The 21,516-nt window shown below is 58.8% G+C and overlaps 1 protein-coding gene across 1 annotated transcript in view; it reads left to right on the top strand.

Annotated features, from left to right (window-relative positions):
• The first annotated feature begins 571 nt into the window (after nucleotides 1-571).
• The window catches only part of GRID1 (glutamate ionotropic receptor delta type subunit 1), a 673,637-nt gene continuing 652,692 nt past the window's right edge, over nucleotides 572-21,516 (top strand). The window contains exons 1-2 of the mRNA XM_012788001.2: nucleotides 572-1,053; nucleotides 3,216-3,371. Coding sequence (XP_012643455.1) covers nucleotides 975-1,053; nucleotides 3,216-3,371 — 235 coding nt within the window. The 5' untranslated portion in view covers nucleotides 572-974. The remainder of the gene's footprint in view (nucleotides 1,054-3,215; nucleotides 3,372-21,516) is intronic.

Genomic DNA, 21,516 nt, shown 5'->3' with positions numbered 1-21,516 from the left:
GGATGGGCGCCCGCCGAGGTCCTCGCGAACAGCCAGGGTTCGAGCCCGCAGCCAGGGCTCTGCTCCGCGACGCTCAGCCGCAGCCGGCCCCCCTTTGGGTCCTCTCGCATCCCGGTGACTGGCCCAGCGGCCCGCCCGCGTCTCTCTCCTGGCTAGGCGGGTCCGGCTCCGCGAGGGGCTGCCTGTTCCGGCCGGGGCAAGACCCGAGACGCTTGGCGGCTGAGTCGGCGTGCGCCCGGGAGCTCCGGGAGCCCCCCGAGGGCAGTCAGTAGCAGTCCCTCCTCCATCCTCCCGCCCCTCGCTAACCAGGAGGGGAACAAGGCCCCCACCGCCACGTCTCCGCGCGTTGCAGCCTAGGCCAGTCCCCGCCGCCGTGCCGGCCTCCGAGCGTCCCCCGGGCCAGGAGCGCGGAGCACCCGGCGCCCCCTCCGAGCCGCGAGCGGGCTAGCGCCGCGCGGCGAGGCTGAGGCTCCGCAGTCACGTGGTCGGGAGGAGGGCGGAGGGGAGGCGGGCAGGGAGGGGAGGGGGAGCGGAGCCGAGGGGGAGGGGGAGGGGAGGGGGCGTCCTCCGCAGTTCGCTCCTCGCCGGGGCTCAGACACACAGCCAGCCCGGAGCCGCCACGCCGGCCCGGACGCCGCCGCCACCGCCTCAGCCGCCCCCGAAGCCGCTCTAGCCGCGGGAAGCGCCGCTGCCACCGCCGCGGGCCGCCCCCGCCGCGCCGGCCTGGGCTCAAGCTGCCAGCGCCGCCGCAGCCACCACCGGAGCGGGAGCGGGAGCCCGACCGCGCTGGGCTGGGCTGGGCTGGGCTGGGGCGGGCGCAGGGCGCAGGGGCGGGCGCGCGGGGGAAGACGCACGGGCGGGCTCGGCTCTCCCGGGGAGCGGCCCGGGACTGCACCGGGACCAGCGCCTCCCCGCTCCGCGCTGCCCTCGGCCTCGCCCCGGGCCCGGGCGGATGAGCCGCGCGCCCGGGGGACATGGAAGCGCTGACGCTGTGGCTTCTCCCCTGGATATGCCAGTGCGTGTCGGTGCGGGCCGACTCCATCATCCACATCGGTGAGCGCGGCGGGCGGCCGGGCTGGGGCTGGGCGGGGGCCCCAACGGCGCAGGGGGTGCGCGGCGTCCAAACTTGGCGGTTCCCGGGGCCGAGGGGCTCCGCGGGCGGTGCTCCCCCGAAGGGCCGCGCCGCGCCGCCCCGCGGAGGAGCTGTGCACGGGCCGCGCCGCGCTCCCGCGGGCTGCTCGCGGCTCCCCGGGGCTCTGATCTCCGCGCGGGGCCCCGCGGCCTCTGCCGGCACTTAGGGCCGCGGCTTCGGGGAACACCGGGATGGACGCGCGTCGAGACCCGCGCCGCTACCCGGGCCGTCGACGGGCTCCGGAGGGCCCTTCAGCGCCTCTCAGAGCAGCGGGGTGCCGGCGGCGGGCACGGCCCGGGGGTTCGCTAAGTTGGCAGGGCAAGATCAAAGAGGCCGGACAGGAGCCGTGTGTGAACATGGTGGGGGGTGTTGTCAGCGTGTGTCGCTGTGTGCGCGGCTGGCCCAGTGTTGGTGTTACTGAGAGGGCGTTGGGGTGTGTGGGGCCATCTGAGCGTGTGTTGGTGCGTGCACGACTGTCAGCCTGTTAGAGTGGACACAGCGCCTGCCTGCTCCCCAGTGTGTGTCTGTGTAGCTCTCGGTGTATGTGTGGGTGTGTGTGTATCTGGTTGTGGCGACTGCAGCCCAATCCTGGACAGTCCCAGAGTTTTGCGTGGTCCAAGTCTTGGGGCCAGCAGACGGTCTGGGTGGTGGGAGCGGAGGGAAGAAGCGTGGGCAGCGGGGGCGGGGACGCTGAGAGGGAAGAGATGGATAGAGGGAGAAAGATGGGAGAGCAGAGGAGGAGGGGCCGCGGAGGGGAGCGGGTGGGAGTCGGGAGCAGCTTGGGAGGAATCTGGGGAAGTTGGGCCGTGTTGGGGGGCTGACAGCCATTGCTTTGGGGGAGCCCCTCCGCAGTCGCCTTTCCGGAAGTTGGGAAAGACCAGTGAGCACGGAGAAACGGGGGTTGGGATGTGTGAGAAGGCGGGGATGAAGGGACAGGCGCGGTGGGGGGTGGAGTCCGTGGTGTGGGACTGGGCCCAGGCTCCGAGAGCGCCGCGACCCCCGCAGGGCCCCGGGGCCAAACCTGCTTCCCGCCCTGGAGAGGGCGCGAGTCTCGCGGTCAGCATTGCGGCTCCGGATGTGGCGAGGAACGGGGCCTCCCTCCTCCTGCCCAGCCCCCAGCTCGGGGATCACTGGGCTTCGCCCCAGGATCTCGGGGACCTTCAGGGCCTGGTGAGGCTGCGTGGGGGTGGGGACTCCAGTGCTGCTCAGGTCGCGGGACCAGGCGCAGGCGAGCCCGGCGGATCTCGGCTGGAAGCGCAGGGTCCGCCGAAGCAGTGCTGCCCGCGCAAAGGCGAAGCGCGAGCTGGAGGGCGCCCTGGAGGAGCTGTCCGCTGTTCTAGAAGGCCCTTTAAAGAGCAGCTCCGTCTGGGACCCTCAGCCCTGCTAGAGCTGAACGTGGAGGACAGTCCCTTCCTTCCACTCATTTCGACATACATCCAGGAAGAGGGAGTGGGGAGGCACGGAGAGCAGGAGGCTGAGCCCAGGGCGCCAGGCTGGGCAGCGTGTAGCGATTGAAGCTGCAGGCCATCCCAGTCCCCTGCCTGAAGAAGGAAGTCCCTTCTGCTCAGGAAAGCCAACTGTAGACCTGCTTTGCTCAGCTCCACTCAGCAGGGGACGCGCATGGCAGAAAAGAGTCATTATTCCATGCCGGGATTGGGGTGGAGGTTGCTGCCCTCCCAGGGGACTTTCTGGCCCCTGGGATGGGATTTATGGGACCCTGTCAGGGAATTGGGTGCTGCCTGAGGCCACCTCAGCTTGGCTCAGTCCCTTGTGTGGGGCATGGCTGGGACATGTGGTGTCTTGGTTGAGAGACACGTGTGTGACCTGGTGGCAGCATGTGGGATGTGCATGTGTAACTCATGTCAACTGTGTGCACGTGTGCGCTTGGGGGGAGGGGGGGGAGAGCCTGATCCTGTGCAGGTTGCGCTGAGAGTGCCTTAAACTGCTCTGCCACGCGGAAATCCCAGCCTAGACCTCCCACCGCCTTGCTGTTAGCGGTCTTGCAGGTGACTTGGCCCGAGGGCCAAGGAAGTGGGGGAGAGTTCCTGTCCAGGCCCCGGTAATGACCGCTCGTCTCCTGCAGGTGCCATCTTTGAGGAGAACGCAGCCAAGGACGACAGGGTGTTCCAACTGGCCGTATCGGACCTGAGCCTCAACGATGACATCCTGCAGAGCGAGAAGATCACCTACTCCATCAAGGTCATCGAGGCCAACAACCCGTTCCAGGCCGTGCAGGAAGGTGAGTGGCCGCTGCGCCAGGGCCTGCTGGGCCGCGGCCTGCGAGGCAGAGCAGCAGTGGGTACCGGCCGGGTTGCGACGGGCTGGCCGCGCCGAGCCCCCTGTGCGCCGGGCGGCCTCAGTGCCACGCGCGGTGGCGCTCCTTTGCGGGCCCACCCAGGCAGCGGCGCCGGACCGCTGTGGGCGGCGAGCCGGAGCGGAGAGCCGTGAGCGCGGCCCGCTGGGCGCCCTGCGGGTCGTGCGTCTCCTTTCCGGCTCGGTGGGCGCGAGTGTGCGCCGCGGCGGCGCAGGCGTGTGTGGCTCACGGCTGTCTTTGTCTCCCCGGTGTCTGCGGGTGGGCGTGTCTGCGCGCCGGGACCGTGTCGGGCGCACCTCCCCTGATCTCTGACGGCCGGTGTCTTCCTCGCCTGGAGCGGAGCAGCGCCCCGCGGCCCGAGCCCGCCCTCCGGCCCTGGGAGCACAGCCCGGGGGCGCCGCGTTTCGCAGCCTGCGGCCCCTCGGAGCCCCGCCCGCTGCTCGGCCGCGCCGCTCCTCCGGCTTTGGAGGAGCCGGTTTCTGTCTCCCTGTCCGCGCAGCGGGCGGAAGCGCCGCCGCCAGGGCCGGAGGTGGGCGCTGTTTGCCCAGGAAAGGAGCGGAGCAGGGCCGCCCGGCTGAAGGGAATCCTAGCCCACGCCCGCGCGGCCTTCGTCCGCAGCCGCGGCCTCGGGGCGGGCCCGCGGCGGGGGCAACAGGTGCGGGGCCAGGGCTTCCCAAGAGCAGCACCCCTGCTTTTCCCTCCCCTGCCAGTCCCTCCCCTCCCACCTGCCTTGCGACTTTGGAACCCGGTTCCTTCTTCACTCCTCTCGCTTCCTGGTCAGGGCCTAAGGCTCCGTCCGCCTCTGACACCTGCCAGCGTGCTCGCTTTCCCTTCCCTCTGCTTTGCTCCCCACAACCACGGGTTGGACCCAGAGGCCAGCGCCCCCGAGTGCTGAGGATACAGGGGCACAGCCGGCGGCACAGGATGCAGGGATTCCTTGCAGGAGCAACTGGCAGGGCAGTGGTGGAGGGAGGAGGTGGCTGGCTAACGCTCTGGGGCCGTGCTCCCTCCTCCAGCCTGTGGGGCCCAGAATCCTGCTGTCTTGGCATGCACTGCCTGCCAGTCTCCTGGGTACCTGCAAGGATAGAGAGTGACTTTTTAATGACTCTGGTCTGGGTTCAGAAGGTCAGAGCTGGTGCTGGGAAGGTCTTTGTGCTGGAGGGAGACCTTTTGGGGTTCTCCTATCCTTGGGTGCAGCAGAGGAGGGAAAGGGGTCAGTTGCAGGGGTGGGGGCCGCCTAGTTCTGGCACCAGAAAGTCCAAGGATGTCTTGAGGTGGCCGTACAAACCTGGAGTCCTGAGTGTTTTTTGGGGTGATGGTGAGTGGGGTAAGGCTGGCATTGCTTATAGTGGGAACTGCTGCATCCAGCCTTGGCAGAAGTCCACTGTCTGACGCCAGTTGAAGTTCAGAGAGGAGGAATTCCTGCTCTTCTTTGGTGTCTGGTCATGTCCCACCAGCAGTCTCCAGATGCCCTCTGCGCCTTTTCTGTGTACTCTTGTCACAGGTCCTGGCAGGTGCTTGGGGTGGGCTCTAGCAAGGGATGGCAGGGCCTCCTTAGCAAGAGTGACCCTAATGAGGGTGGGGATCTGGGGTGACATGGGCTTCTCCCGTGACATCCCACAATTTTCACAGCATATCCTGTTCCCCTGGCACTGTCTCAATAGACCCTGTGTCTGTGGACATTCATCCTCTGTGCTTGCGAGCTGGGGACACACTCTGGAAGCACATACTTCCTGTATCCAGGAGCTCACAGTGTGGTGAGGACCCTGCCTGTGTTCCACATCTGGTGACACCCTCTGTTGGCACCTTGCTTCTGTTTTCTTCCCTCTACAGTGTTGAGCATCCCATGCTCATTCATTTTGCCCCTGAATGATGACCGGAAAGTTCCCACCAGCAGTTCCCAGGACTCTTGCAGGGGTTACAACCCCAGGCAGGTAACACATACGGATGAACTGGGCAGCTGGTCTCTGTGGGAACTGGACCACAGAGTCTGAAGAGGTCATCTGTGTTAAAAGGAGTGGCTGTCACACAGTTCTTGCAGATTTTGCCATTGGGGAGTGAAAATCCTAGTGTTATAGATGTGCTGGATTTTATTTTTTTTTAAAGAGGAGTTCCAAATCTGGACTGTAATGTAAAATCTGATTTTGAACTATTGTCAACTAATGAAACAATTTAAACAACACAGTAGAAGCCAAAGAAAACCTAGTTCTGGGTCATTCAACCTTTCACCCCACATACAACTTTGTTCTGGAGACAGAGGCTCCACCCAGGGGCTTTCCTGATTGAGACTCTGTTTTTCTGGGTCTTAGTTTCTCCATTGTATAACTGGAAAAATGTCTTTAGGCTTCAAGGATGGCAGGCGGGTCCAGTCGAAGGGTATGAGAGTGTTTCCACATGTCTGGAACTAGGGAGTTATATTCTGATGGCTGACAGTTGTCTAGGTAGAGGGACACTGGCCAGGTGTTGCTGGGCTGTCTGCTGCCCGGAGAGTGTGTGCTGGTTAAAATGGCATGTGCTTTCACCTTGTGAGTCCTGTGGGCAGAAATCCACATGGCTGTCCTGTGACCTTGTGTAGCCCTTGGATGGGTTATAAGGGATGGCAGGAGCTAGCCCCTGGAGGGCTTCTGGAAGGGGCAGAGCAATGCTCAGCAGCCTCCTTCTCCCTTGCCTGGTGCTCATCTGAGCAGGTGCTCAGCTCTCTGGGTGTCCTTCCTTGGCTCTGTTTTGTAGGGTGCTTTTCCATCATGTTTCTTGACCCCTACTTGATGGGTGCCTTATCTCTCACTCCAGGGCCTGGACATTCATTGCAGCAGGACATGGGTAGTAGACACAGTTTGGATGGGAAAGAAAAAGACTTCTAGTAGGGGAGTGGCCAGGGATGGACAAAAAAGACAGCTGGTAGCTCAGTCTCCATCATCAACTGAACAACCCCCATTGGCCTCCCAATGAGGGGATGCTCCCCTGTTTTGGTCTGAGAGGCAGCACCATGTAGAGATAAGAACTTGGTGGAACCTGAAGAGTTCTAGTTCAGATCCTGCTGTTTCACTCACTGTGTGACCCTGGGGCCTTGCTCTGAGCTTCTGTTTCCAGATCTGTTAAAAGGGAATAATCATAGTATCTGCCTTACGTGAGGATTAAATGAGATGAGACATGTATAAACTGTCTGCATGAGGCCTGCGGTAGGTGTTCAGTAAACACGAATTCCCTTTCCATTCCTTGACCCAACTGTGAATTCATTTCAGCTTCTCTTGAGGCTGTTGATATTTTCAGCTACATCATTTTTTAAACTAGTGAATTCCTTAAGAGAGGACCCAAACTGACCTTTTCATTTTTAGCTTCTGCTTTTCCCCCCTGATTATAAAAGAAATGCATTGCTACAATGAGCATGTATTAATTTAAAAACGTAAAAAGGAAAAAGAGCAATACATGCTCATCGCATAAAATGGGGAAGGTACCTGAAAACAGCAGGAGGCAGAACAGAACTGTCCTGAATTCTACTACTGTTATTATTTCCTTCTAGTCTTTTTTCCCTCTGCTGTATTTTATAAATGTTGAGAGCTCCCATTCTGTTCAGTTTTATATCCTACTTTTTCCATTTAGCATATCATTGGCCTTTTCTGAAAGCACTATGAACTGTTTGTAAACTTTACTTTTAATGGCTGCATATATTTCCCAATATTCAAAACACTTTTTTAAACAAAGGAATAATTTTTGCTGAGATATGCAGAATTCAGTATGACTACAGAAAACAACTGTACTTTAACATGTTGGTCCTGAGATTTATACTGACAATTTCTTCAGGCTGATTTTGTACAAGATCCATACGAACGTTACCTTTTAGGACATGGTCAGTGTATGCAAAAGAATGGATCACTCTTAATAAAAAATACATTTGATGAGGATTTAAAGTTAGCAAATAATAAGTAACACAGAAAGAACATTTAAATCTCTAAAATGTTGCATCTTAGATTTGGCTGCCAAAGTCCATATTAATAATAAGTGTGAAGATTTGTCTTCTAGATACCAGAAGAGATACTAATTTGTTAAACTAAAAATTCCGTTCTGTTTTAAAATGCCTGCTCAGGTAAAGATTATATAAATGCATATAATTTATATAAAAGAACTAGCTGAACACGAGTCTTCTTTCATATATTATCTTTTACTATGAGTGGAAGATGTGAGTTACTGGATATGCTGTAGATACATTTGTCATGGTGTGGAAGGATAATAGTTTAGGGAAGAGGCAGAAAAAAAGAATGTATGTGAGGCAGTATTCCTTTTAGTTATCATAAGCACAAAAGTGTTTTAGGAAGACAGGGTAAAAAATTACCCAAGTATAGCTTGTTGTTTACAGAATGAAACAATGAAATAAAAATGAAACACAGTGAGCTTGTTGATGCCCGTCTGAAGGTCTTGATCAGTTTATATTGGTTGCCTCCTTGGCGGTCATCCTGCCCCTTACTTGCCACGCCAGAATCTAGACATTCTGCTAGAGGGTCTCTCTCCCTGTGTTCTGATGTCTTCTGGTGGCTTCCTTGGCTTCCATTCAGAATTATAGGTCTCACCGAGGCCACACCCTTGCAGCCTGCTGTCAGCGTCCCGAGACACTGTCAGGGTCTCTCTGAGCCTGACGTTGGTGTCATCATAAAGATGTCTATAGGCCCAGCATATAGACAATATATGTCTATATTCCCATCCAAGCAGCTGCACTGGTTTTTTCTTTGGTGCGGGAACAAATGTTACTCTAGTTGGTTAAAACAACACAAATGTATTATCATACAGTCCTGCAGGTCAGAAGCTCAACGTGGGTCTCACTGGGCTAAAGTCAAGGTGTTGGCAGTGCTACTTCCTTCTGGAGGCTGTAGGAGAGGATAGTTTCCTCACCTTTTCCCAGTTCCGGAGGCTGCTGGATTGCTCGGCTCCCGGCCCCTTCCTCCATCTTCAAGGCCAGGCCAGTGGCGGTGGGTCAGGTCCTTCTCCCACTGTATCACTCTGACCTTGCTTCTGTCATCACATCTCCTTCTCTGACTCTTCTGCCTCCCTCTTCCAAGGACCCTTGTGATTGTATTGGGCCCACCTGGATAATCCAGGATACTCTCCTGATTTGCAAGCTTAATTCTGTCTGCAACCTGTGCCATGTAGCCTGACATAGTCACAGGTGTGGGGATTAGGGCGTGGATGTCTTTGTGGGCCATGATTCTGCTACCATGCTGGCGCACCTGCCTGTGCCCATGGTAGCCAAGGCGCATTGCCCACCCTCCACCCGCTTTCCACCTTGACAGTCTTCTGCATGGCGGGCTGCACTCTTGCTTGCCGGGGGGCATCTTCTTGTCGTAGCCAGACCTGCTAAGACACCTGGGTTGGACGGCTGTGTTTCCGTTTCTATAGAGCTCACTTTGGAGGCATCACACTGAAGCCTGTGGGGCCTCTGCAGACTTGCCTATGTTCTCCAATGACACACCGACTTCCTTCCCTGGGCCTGGATGCTGCTTGTACATGAGGAAGTTGCCAGAGGAATCTGCTGCTTAAATAACCAGGCAACAAGTTGGTGCTGCCACAAGGACCCCTGGCCTTCTCCTCTGCCTGGGTAGGTTCTTCTTTAGAACCTCACCTTCTGTGTCCTGTCCTCCACCCTGTGCCCACCTAGAGCCCATGGGAGGGCCCTTGTTGAAGTCAGTCTTGCTTTGCTGCCCTGCCCCCCACAGAGAGCTGCTCATCCTGGCCCCCTCAGGGGCTGCTGCCAGTGATGCCGCAAACCTACAAGCAGCTGTGACGGGGCTTCCCTCTCTGGATTCCCGCAAGCCTGTGGCCGTGGAGCTCAATGGCTGCGGTCCTCCCTCAGCTGAACTCCCAGGCTTCAGCATTCTCCCTCATCCCAGGGTCACTGCTGTGCAGGTGCACACATGCATGCATGCACACGCACATGAACACACACATGCACACACATACATGTGAGCATGCACACTTTCTCATTTTATAGCCTATGCTCCTGTCCCACCCATATCCTCTTAACTGGGTTCAAGAGGCTCTCTTTCTCTTTTCCCTGTTGCCCCAAGCCAGGCCCCCAGATTGGGAGGTTGGGCTTAACCGGCAGGGAGCAGATGGGTACCTCACACCAGGTGTGTGTGCAGAGGTCATGGGTCTGGTGAGACATTTGTCCCCCACGCTGCCTTTGTGCTGCTGCTGTTCCCCTCTCTGGTGACATGCAGACTTTGACAGCTCTCCATTTCCCTCGGGGAGGCCGGCCAAGACTGTCCCTCAGCACCTACAGCCACTTCCTGTAGGGGCAGACGGACTCTTTTCCCATTCTTGTAGCTGCCACTTCGAAATCCCCTAGCCATGCCCCCAGCAGCTGTCTTCCCTTCTCACTTAGCCTTCCCCTACCCAGGAGCTGCTGCCACCTAAAAGCTCAGAATATGCAGTCTATTCTGCTTCCCAAATCATTTCCAACCCAGTTTGATCCTCTGATGTGATTCTATTTAGACTGGGCCAGCTAGGGCAGTGCCTGTTGGTCTCTACCCTTTGGTTTTGTTCTGTTTCCGATTGTAGCAGTCAGAGTAGACGAAGTTATACTGCAGTAACAGACGATCCCCAAATCTCAGTGCCTTCACGTGACAACAGTTTATTTCCTGGTCATGCCGTATGGCCATCCTTGGTCAGCTGGGAGCTGGGCTCCTCAGGGTCACTCGGCTTGTTGCTAGTTGCTGTGTCAGAGGGAAAAAGAGGTCTGGGGGCACTTGGCCTGGATGTGACCCAACCCTCATCACTTCTGCTTGCGACTTGTTGGCCAAACTAGCCATGTGGCTCCAGCCAGTCATAAGGGATCCAGGAAGCACAGTCCTACTATCTGCATGGTAGCAGGGAGAACTGGAAATATTTCATGAGCCACACAAGTGCCTACTCCCCATTCATGTCAAAATATCCCTCCTACTTCCTTGGCGACTCATTAAAACAATAGCAATAAAGAAACAAAAACTAAAAAATAATTAAAACAACAACTAAAAAACTAAAAAACAAGGCATTGGATGCTGTTTGGACCAAGTCCATGGCTCCCATCAATTCCCTTTGCATGCTCACTGCCTCATCCCTCCTCTGTGGCCCTCTGGGCAGCCCTGGGGTGTGGTGGGACGTCAGGAATCCTGGGTCCCCAGCCCTGCTCCCATACTTTTCTCTGTGTCTGCCAATCTTGTGCTCTGTAAATGAGGGGCTGCCAGGCCCAGCTCTCAGAAGGCTTGAGTGAGATGTCCTCCAAGTAATGAGGCAAAGGTGGGGTTCATGGCCCAGCCAGCAATGAGGCCAGCTCCGGTGACCTCCCTGCCCATTGCAGCTGGACTTTGGCAAGTCTGCACTTCCTACTGCCTTAGCCCTATGGTCCTGTCCTTCCTGCAGACTGCCCCTGCCTCTGCCCGTTCCCTTCTCACCCGCGTCCCACCTAGCAGCGACGCTCTCTTGCTAACGGCAGTGGGCTGGGGCAGAGACCACTCTTCTCTCTACTGTGGCTGGCCTGTGACAAGCCCTTGCTCTGGGTGCTGCCCTCTCTGATAGGCACTGGGCCAGGGAGGCAGCCGGCTCTGTGTCCAACATCCCCTCCCCTGGATTCTCCAAGCTCTTCCTCCTGGCCCTTAATCAGCCAGTTTCCTGGCCAGTGGCCATGGTTGGGAAGAGAAAGACCCAGAGTTCTCCCGTCTGCACCCGACGCACAGGTAGGGTGGCTAGGAGGTGGTTAGATGGCCCCCTTGTCTTTGTTTCTTGGTGTGAGCTGTGAGCAGGCTCCCAGCTGGTGAGGCTGGGCGTGGGCTGTCACCTGTGGTGGTTCTCAGGCTGCTCCCCTCCTCCTGCCAGGTCAGGGTCATGTGGCCCTGCTGACCCTGTCTTTCCAGTTCACCCCCCTCACATCAGTTCTTCTCCAGACCCCAGCGGAGGCAGACGGACACCACACTGCATCTCCACCTGCCCTGCCCCTGTCCTCAGCCTGTGCCCCCCTGGCCCTTCCCCACACCTCTACCCGAGAACAGACGGGTTTGCAGCAGCTGAGTGGGGGGCAGGTGCTCTTCCTCAGACAAACTGGGGTACTCCTCTCTGCCCTGCTGACTCTGGGTAGGTCACCTCTACTTCCTTGACTGTGCAGTGGGACAGAGGACAGCCGAGAGGGACGGTTGAGAAATACACTAGCGTGCCTAGCAGCGAGCCACGCCCCGGGCAGGTGCTGGGCGCAGAGGTGGAGATGGTGGTTATATTACTGGCCTGGTGGTCCCCAGAGGAGGTCTCAACCTCCCCCTGTTTTCTGCTCTGGGCTGGGCTGTGTGAGCAGGTTGAGGACAGCTGAAGTGTGTGGCTTGGAGTTGAGTCCAAGCCCTTCTGGATGTCCCAGGAGAGCAGGGAAGGAGGTTGGGATTGACAACGTTGCTCATACGGAGGCGGCTCGGGCCGTGTGTGGGGGCCGGGAACCTGCACCCCGTCGCTGCGTGCTGTTCCAATCCTGCTGCAGCCTTGCCTGCTCTGAATGCACCGAGTGGCCAGGGTCTGGCAGGCCTGGCCACAGGGCAGGCCAGTGCTACTCTGTTTGGTGGAAACGGGTCAGGCTCAGATCCCAGCTCTGGGACTGATTAGCTGTGTGGTCTTAAAACATTCACTTCCCCTCTCTGAGCCTCAATCTCAAGTCTGTGAGGTGGGGCTGCCTTAGAGCTGCTGTGATGGATCTGGAGAGATGTCGTACATTGGCGGGAGGAGGCTGGGCCAGCAGCAGTCCACTGGCACCCAACAGAGGCCTGCCTGGCGCCCTGGGGTTCATGCTTGGATCAAGGGTGAGGGGCAGGCTCATAGTATGCTCAGTGGGCATTTGCTCTCCCTGTGTCCTGGCCCCCTCCCTGTCCTCCTGGGTCCCTGCCAAGGGCACATGATATCTCTTGGTCTCTGGGCCCTGCCCAGGCGCTAGCAACTCCCAGGTCAGGATGGAGACATGAGCTCCACTGGCTAGACACCATCCTTGCCCCACACACGGCTGGAGCCCTTGGCTGAGCCGGCCCATGGTCTGGCCCTGGCATGGCCCGAGCCCCTGTGAATCGGGCCGTGCCTGGGCTGAGAGGCTGTCTCCGTGCTCTCTGCCACCCACGCTGCTCCTCCTGCTTGGGGTAAGGTGGAGGTTGAGGTTCTCCTCGGCTCTGCTCCCGGATCGGGATCATCAGGCTTTCTCCCGCCTTTTCCTCTGAAAGCCCAGAGGCACGGTGAATGAGGGAGGCTCGCTCTGGCCTCTGGTCTGGGCTCTCGGCCCAGAACTCTGGGACCTGTTCTGGGCTGGGCTTGTCTTAGGGGTGCCCCTCTCGGGCAGCCAGCACCAGTGGCCAAGGCAGCCAGTGGGAGAGGGTGGGAGACAGCCTGCCCGCCCACCCCAGGGAGTGGCCCTCTCAGGGTCTCAGCTGTGCAGGTCAGCAGATGACCCAGAGTTCTGGTGTCCAGAGCTGAGAGGGCCTTGCAAAGCCGAGGCCAGCCCGAGGGAAGGTCCAGAGTGGCATGGACTGAACGTTTCTTTTCCCCAGAAATACATCGTGAAGCCCTCGACTCCTAACATGATGGTATCTGGAGATAGAGCCTTGGGAGGTAATTAGGTTTGTTTGTTTGTTTGTTTATTTATTTTCGGTAATTAGGTTTAGATGAGGTCAGGAGGGCGGGGCCCTCATGGTGGACTTGGTGGCCTTATAAGAGAGACACCAGAGAACTCTCTCCATCCCTGCCACGCGAGGACACAGCGAGAAGGCGGCTGTCTGCAGGCCACGAAAAGAGCCCTCACCGGGGACTCACCGTGCTGGCGGACTTCCCGATCTCAGACTTCCAGCCTCTAGGACTGTCTGTTGAGAAAATAAATGCCTGCGTGTAAGCCACTCAGTCTGGTATTTTGTTATAGCGGCCCACGCAGAGTAAGACGGGAGGGCAAGGGCTGTGGGCGGACACTGGCCTGCGCCTCCACCTGGCCGGGCGCAGATCGCCTGAGGGAGCGTGGGCCAGCCCTGCACTCCCAGAGCCGCAGTGCCCACAGCTCTCAAATCAGGCGCTTGGACCGATGCGCTGCAGATCTGGGTGCCTCTGAGGATGGGTGGTTCTTATCTCTGACCAGACTGTGCTGAGCTGAGGTTGTCTCTACCCCTAGCCCTCTAAATGTTTCCAGATAGTCACTGTGCCCCTCCAGGAATGTTCTGGCTACACTGATTACTTCTCACCTGATTCTCTTTTGGATATGTTCCATTTTTTTATCACCCCTCTTAATACACAGCATCCCTGATGTACCTTAACAGGGACTTAACTTGCTGAGCTTCAGTTGTCCTACCTGTAAAGTGGGGATAATCGTGCCTCCCTTAATGGGTTGATTTAAGGAACAAATGAAGTCATGGCTACAGTGCACTTAGCCTGTGCCCGACACCAAGGAGGCACTCAGTAAAGAAGAGCCACCAGGCCGGGCGCAGTGGCTCACGCCTGAAATCCTAGCACTCTGGGAGGCCGAGGCAGGCGGATTGCTCGAGGTCAGGAGTTCGAAACCAGCCTGAGCAAGAGTGAGACCCCGTTTCTACTATAAATAGAAAGAAATTAATTGGCCAACTAATATGTATAGATAAAATTAGCCGGGCATGGTGGCGCATGCATGTAGTCCCAGCTACTCAGGAGGCTGAGGCAGGAGGATTGCTCGAGCCCAGGAGTTTGAGGTTGCTGTGAGCTAGGCTGATGCCATGGCACTCACTCTAGCCTGAGCAACAACAACAAAAAAAGAAGAGCCACTGTGATGGTCCTCACAATGTCGTCTGAGCAGTGTAGAGGGATGGGGACGGCCACCGCTTGTTCTCGATGCTCTGCTGACATTAATGAAGCCTGAGTGGACACTGGCTCCCAGCATCACCTCCTGTGGTGGCCTCTGGTCCTCAGGCCCTTGGAACCTTTTCCCAAGAAAGAGGATGCATCAGACGTCCCTGGTTATTTGACTCATGTCGAGTGTACACTGACTCTAGAGAGTCCAGTGTGCTCAGGGCTCTGTGAACCCCACGCCAACCTTCTAGAGGGCTGGCTCTCCTTCCCAGCCCTGAGCCACCTTGCAGGGGGCCTGTGCTGCCTCCACCGGCCTCACAGATGCCCAGCAATCTGGGCCCAGGGTTTTGTAGCACCCACAGGGTTTCATCAATGAGAATCATGCACTCTCCATTAGCTGGTGCATGTTTGTACCTGACTTGGTCCTCCACACGGTTTTTGTCCATGGACACAGTCTTGTGTATGTTTCATGGAGTCACAGGACAGCAGAGTCTGCTCCAGACATGGAGCCATTGCAGTGCATCTTCCCTCCATCATAGTAGTCTCCTGGGTGGTCACCTGGGTGGTGCTTGGAGCCAGTCCAGGAATCTCACTGGAGAAAGGGGTGTGGTGGGCTTGGCAGCATCGGTCCTGCCTCCGGCTCCTGGTGGTCGCCTGTTAAAAGCAGAGCTATCAGCTGGCGTGGTCTCACTCGCACGTGGGAGCCAAACAAGTTGATCCCGTAGAGTAGACAGTAGAATGGTGGTTGCCAGACACTGGGAAGGGCAGGGCAGCTGGTGGGGAGAGGGCAGTTAACGGCTACAAAATCACAGCTAGGGAGCAGTACGCTCCAGTGTTCTGTAGCACTGTAGGGGGACTACAGTTAACAGTAGTACATGGTTTCAAGTAGCCCTGTGTGCAACACAAATGGCACATGTCTGAGGGGATAGGTATGCTAATCACCCTGATTAGATCATCACACTTTGTACACATGTATGGAAATATCACTCTGTACCCCTAAATATGTACGATTATTATGTGTCAATTAAAGAAAGCAGAGGCATCTGTCCGTACCCTGTGTCTGTTGACACGTTACACCGGGGCTGCATGTGCATTCTCCCAGGACAAGTCTGGCAGCTCAGGGCATTACACAGGGCACAGGGAAGCTCGGATCGCATAGTGGAGGCTCCGCGGCCAGGGCAGCACCCTCCTCGTCCCTGCCTGGCCTCCCACTGTGCACTGTGCACTTGGCCTTTGACCAGGTCTCTCCATCTCCACTGCGTGTGTGCAGCAGCTAGTTATCTGAAAAATCAATCCCATCACCTCCCTTTCCTGCTGAAACCCTTCGGTGGCTCCCACTGCATGAAGAGTAACATCCAGACTCCATGCCAGGGCCTGCCAACCCCTGAGTACCCTGCCAAAGGCTGACCTCACCTGCTGCTGTGCTGCCTGTCCTCTGACATCACTGCCCTGGCCACCTTGGCCTTTTCCCCGTCTCTCCAATAAACCAAGCATGCACCTGCCCAGGGCCTTTGCACGTGCGGTTCCTATGGTCTGGAAGGCTCTGCACGAGGTGCCCCTTCCCAGCCTTCAGCTGCCTTAGCTCTTACCTTCTCAGAGAGGCTCCCCTGCCTCCAGAGGGCCCCGCTGTTCTCTTTCCAAGCATTATTTTTCTTCCTGCATGCTTCCCCACCTGCAGTTTTGCGGTTCACTTATTTGCGAAGATCACCAGGTCTGTGAGGGCAGAGAAGTGTCTGTCTTGTTCACTGTTAAGTCTCAGAGCCAAGCCTGGTGTGCAGCCGGTTGTAGGTGCCCAGTACAGGTCTGTGGGTGGGTGGCGGGCTGGCCAGGCGCCTGGGGCTGTGCTCTCTGCAGCCTGTGCATGCTGCTGCCCCTGGTCCTGCCTTCTCACTCAGGACCTCTTGGCGTCCTGTTGCACAGCTAACTCTGCAGCAGCCCTGTCCTGCCACCCACGGCCCCCCTTGTGCTGCCTTTCCCTCCTGGTCAGCTTCTGGGTTTGAAGACCCTCTGGGAAAGAAGAGATGGGAGTTGCTAGCACTGCCTCCCCTTGGCAGTGGCTGCTCATGTATGGCCTTCCTAGGCCCCGTGCAAAGGGTAGAGCTGCAGTGAAGATGTCTCCAACACACATCCGGAGGGGGGAAGTTTTGGAGGCCCCATGCCTCTGTGTGCCTGAGGGTGCCTGTGTGGGTGGGAGTGGGTGGGCGGGGAGGCCCTGCTGGGGAATAGACCCTTGCCCTGGGCCCCAGGCGCTGGCTGGGGGAGGGCAGGGGTTGTGCGCCGGGACATGGGTTTCCATTCTCCTCTCCCACCCAGGGATCCTCTGGTGTGTGAAATGGGGCTCACGTGGTCCCGGCCACTGCCTTGTCTGGGCTAGGGCGGGAGGAGGGGCCCTGGCTGGAGAGAGGAGGAGCAACTGCAGGCCTGGGGTGGCGATCCAGGCGGCTCTGTGCTTGGCGGGGAGGGGCACTGCCAACATGCCGCCACCAGCCCCTCCCTCGGCACGCCAGGAGCTGGCGAGCATCGCCTGTTTGCAAGGACGTAGCCAGCAGCACTGCCACCACCACGCTGGCCGCTGAGGAAGCAGGAGCTGGAACCCTCCTGGTGAGCAGGGGCTGGAGAGCTTTGAAGCTCTGTTGTTCATGATCAAAACTTCATCAGGAGAAGCCAGCTGAGCCTGGCTGGGTTGGGGGTCCAACTGTGTCAGGTTATTTAGCTCCTGCCAAGAAAATTAATGTCATTAAGGGGAAGACAGTGAGGTCTCAGCACCCACCCATCAGTACCAGCCAGTGCCCCAGGGGAGCTCCTGGGTGCTGTCCCGGCCTCGCCTCCGGGACACTGTGTGGCATGGCCTGCCCCAGCCTGCCCCGCCGAGCCCCCCAGGATGTCTTCTTGACACTGGGCCAGGCCAGGCCCCTGTGGCTCCTCGCCTGCAGGATGACTCCTGGGCCTAGCATTCAGCCCTTAGGGCCTTGCCCCTGGCCAGGTGTCCAGCCTCATCCCTGCTCTCCCTGGCTGCCTCCACGCACCCTGCACCTCAGACCCCCGTCTCTTCCCAGTCTGAGCTCGGTTCGCTCTTCTGGTCACTCTGCTTCCTCTGCCTAGGCCAGGGCCACCTTGCTGCCATCCCATCCCATCATGTCTCAGTCCGTGTCTGGCTCCCACACCCGCCTCGAGGTCTGTGAGCTCCGGCACCAGCAACTCGGCATCTTGGGACTCCCAGGTCTGTATGGGCCTGGACATGTGCAGGGGTGGGGCACGTGTTTGCTGAGCGGCTGTCTGACTGTACCTCTGACATGTACACAAGTGGACCTGCACACTCACACCACGTGCATAGTTGTGTGCTCCGGCGAGCTCACGGCACACCTCTGCAGACGGACTGAGGCCCCAGTGGCAGGCGGTCCAGGGTCATCTCCTGAGAGGGCCCCTGCCTGGTGGAGCATGTCTGGTGGCAGCTGGGGACGCACTCGGGGTACCCCCTGGGACCCTGGGGAAGGTGGGTGAGCCCTGGCACCCTGCGTTCGGTGTAGGGTGCCTGCCTGTCACAGCCTGTTGTTACCCACATGTTCGTCAGAACACTATGTTAGACCGTCTGAGAATTCCACCCCAGGCCCCACGTCGGGGAACCTGCTGTGGCCTGAGCCACTCTCCAGTCAGTCCTCGCGACCATGCAGGTGTCAGAAACGCTCACACTGGCCTAAGGGAAACAGCGACATTGATCAGGCCATGTGAGGGACAAGACTGGAGGTTGTGTGACTTCAGGTGTGGCTGGATGCAGGGTCCCCAGTGGCACCCACAGGACTCTGCCTGTCTCCACACCCCTCGTCCTGCTCCTCCCGGGCTGGGCCTCCTTCCCAGGCGTCCCCGGCCACTGCAGGCTGATCTGTAGCCAGCCCAGCGCCCTGGTCCCCCCATGGGGAGAGGGGGATCATTTAACTAGTCTCACAAGGTTCCAAGATTGCTGTTCCTTCACCTGGTTTGGGGCCGAATCAGTTGCTCCCTGAATCAACCCTGGTGCCGGAGCAGTGGAACACACTGAGTGGCCATGCCTGGGGGCTGTGCCAGCCCCTGAAAGTGAATGGGGCACAGCAGACATGGGTGGTGTCACCCAAAAAAGAGAAAGGCAGCTGGGCCCACAGAACAACAGCATGCCCTCACCCGGGGCAGCCACCAGCATGAGTCTTCTCTGCCACGGGCACTCGGGACGTGGCCTGTCACCTTAAGTGGGGATTGGACTGGGAGTCCTGGGGTCATATCCAGTGACAAGACGTTCCAGTGGGCTCCTGGAAACCAAGACAATTTGAAATTGAAACCTCTTTTTGGGGAAGGCGGGGTTGGGAGGGGAAGGGCTTGGCTTTGAGCTCTGGGGTGGGCCTATGGGTGTGCAGGGGCAGGAGGTTGGGGGCTGGGCAGTGGGTGGCTCTCTAGGGGAGGGACACTTGTGCTGGGCTGCAGGCCAGGAGGCTTTGAGAGAGGGGAGTGTGCATTTCCGGCTGGAGGCAGCTGAACTATGGGGGTGTTGGGGCCAGTGAGGAAAGAGGGGGCCAGCCTGGTGGGGACAGGAGTGGGGAGGCGGTCAGAGGGGGAGGAGACCTGGAGCCTTGAGCCCCCATCCTGAGGGTCCCCATGGACATGTTATGACCTGGCCTCGCTTTATACCCCCAAGGCCTGACGGGAGACGGGGCCTAATGCCTGGGAGGTGGACCCGCTGCTCCCTGGGCTCCTTCAGCTTCCAGGGTGGCTGCAGAGCCTCTCCCCGCTGGGCTTTGGCAGGGACGGCCCCCTGACCTGCCACAGTGGTGACATGTGCTCCCGTTTGCAGGAGGGGTGCAGGCACAGGGTCTGGGCCTCACACACTGGCCCTCACCTTATATGTAGCTGCGAGCCATGCCCTTGGCCCTGGTCTCAGCCTTCCCCACCCGGGAGGGTCTTTCCTATCCCCACGCTGCTCTGTGGATGGGGATCTCTGCTTTCTTGCCCTGGATGGGCACATTTGTGGGGGGCCCTGAGAGCTCCCTTCAGGTTCCAAGGGACAGAGAGGAGTCCTCGGCTGGCAGCCTCACCCCATGCCCTGGATCATCCTCTGTCTGTTCTTCTGCCCAGTGGGGACACGGCCCAGGGCTGCTTTGGACCACAGGACGCTGGGCCCCTGCTGGGTGTGGCTGCCTTAGAATCAAGGCCTGGCCCCGCTGCCTCCTCCCGGGCAGCGCCTGCCCCACTCTGGACGACTAATTGAATAGAAACCACGGTGCTCCACGCCGCGAGACAGAGCTCAGGTCCTGCCTAATCTCATTAAGAAGTCCCCTGACAGTCTCATTAGGCGGCTGGCTGCACAGAGAGGTTTATCTCTGCCACGGGACGGTCTGGCCTCTGGGGGCGGGACCTGGGCCAGGCCTTGCCCAGCTGCCTTCCGAGCACAGGCCTGGCAGAGGGGAGCCTGCGGCAGCTCCACCGCCACCACCAGTCCTTACTTAATCGGTTACGCTTTGCTAGGCTTAATTACTTTAAAATTATTAACTTTAGCTGGAGAAAGCAGGTGGTGGTGGGCCAAGAAGAAGTGGGAACCTCCTTATGGGGCGTAAGAGGGGCTGGGGCTGGGAGGGTGGATGTCGGCTGGCAGAGCCCGTGCCCTGGGATTGTGCTGGCAGGCTGCTTCCCGGGGGCAAGGGCCTGGCCTCCTGGCTGCCCACCCTGCGTGCTGTGGCCACACAGCTGGGTGTGGCAGGGACAGACGAGTGGCTAAGAGTGTGATGTGTGCTACGAGAGAACAGAGGGAGCACACAGGTGGTGCCTAGGTCAGCCGGGCTTGCGGGCAGCCAGGGGGGGCTTCCTGGAAGATGTGGCTCCTGAGCTGAGTCTTAAGAGTGGAGTGGGGTTGGTCAGGTGACAAAGGGAGGCAGGCACTTGGGGAGGCGGGACAGCTGCAGCAAAGGCTGAGTGTGAAGTAGCAGGGTCTGTGGTCCCTGGGAGCTGTCCAGGGTCCCTGGGCACAGCTGGAGGAGCGTGCTGACTGCTCTGCGAGGCCTGTAGCGGCCGTAGGGCTTCCCCTTTGGTCCTAGAAGAAGAGGGACATCAGAGCCCGGAGCTGTGCACCTCCATCTAGGCCCTCGAGTGGTGAGGAGAGAGCCCCATGGGATGGGAAGCGTCAGCTCCCCTGACCCTGCCTCTGCAGGCTTTCGACTCAGGGGCTGGGGTGGGGCTGGTGTCTGAGGATCCCAGGCCCAGAGCAAGCCATCTGGGAGGCTTTGGGATTTCTGCATGGCTGTGGCCCATGCCTCCAGCCTGTCCCTCCCTCCCACGGCCACAGCAGCCTGGTCCTCATGGAGGGGGCGGGGAGGAGCAGGCTGCCAGGATAGGCAGCCCCTCCCTGGCTGGGGAGCAGGGCTCAGAGCCCCACACTTGCCCAAGGCCTGGTGGTAGGTCTGGTAGCCCCAGACCACTCTCTCTCCCCATCCCGGGGCCCCCTGCTTCTGTCCCCCCAAGCCGGGCCCCTCTCAGAGTCACATTATTGCACGTACTGTTGAGACGGTGTGGCTATGACAAGAGTACTTGCATTTCATACGATATCGTAGCTCGAGGCCCCCTCCACCTAGACCAGAGCCAGAGACAAAGGCTTATGGGTGCATGTGCCGGCAGTGTGCTTTGGAACAGGTTCCGAAGGAACAGGAAGTGTGACCCAGGGCAGGAGGAAAAGCCAGTTCACGCTGGTCACTGCCATGGGCCACAGGGGCTCATTCCTGCTGTGGCCCTCCAAGGAGCCATGCAGAATTCCTCTTGGGTCATCCATCTGTGTGAAGGAAGAGGGGGTATTTATCCACAAGCCCAGTCCCCACTGGGCAGAGGGGCCTGGCGGCACCCCCTCCCTAGCTGTTCCAGGTCTTTGCAGCAGCTTGGCTGGCAGGTGCCCACCTAGTGCTAGCAGAGAGGCCCTGTGAGTGCAGGTGAGGTGCCGGCCTGCTGTACTTGCACGCGGCCAGTCGCCACAGCATCAAACAGGTCAAAAGGTGGGCTCAGAGGAGGTGATGTGAACTACAGAAGTAGTCTAGAGACCCAGTTCTGCCAGACTGACTAGAGGAAGCTAGTGGTGGAATTTCAGGCATCAGGACAGGGCCCTTCCCGGTGTGTGGAAACCATATCCTGCAAGTGTGCTTTGGCTCACACCGAGGCTGGTGTAGGAGGGGCTGATGCCCTGATCTCCCCCAGGCCTCCCTGGACCACTGGAGCTTCCGAGGCAGCAATTGTCTCTTGCTTGTCCCTGTTTCTCCCACAGCTGCTGGTCCAG

This window comes from Microcebus murinus, chromosome 14, assembly GCF_040939455.1.
Source record: "Microcebus murinus isolate Inina chromosome 14, M.murinus_Inina_mat1.0, whole genome shotgun sequence".
Lineage (NCBI taxonomy): Eukaryota > Metazoa > Chordata > Mammalia > Primates > Cheirogaleidae > Microcebus > Microcebus murinus.
Note: the sequence above shows the minus strand (reverse complement) of the source record. Positions and strands in the feature narration are given on the sequence as shown.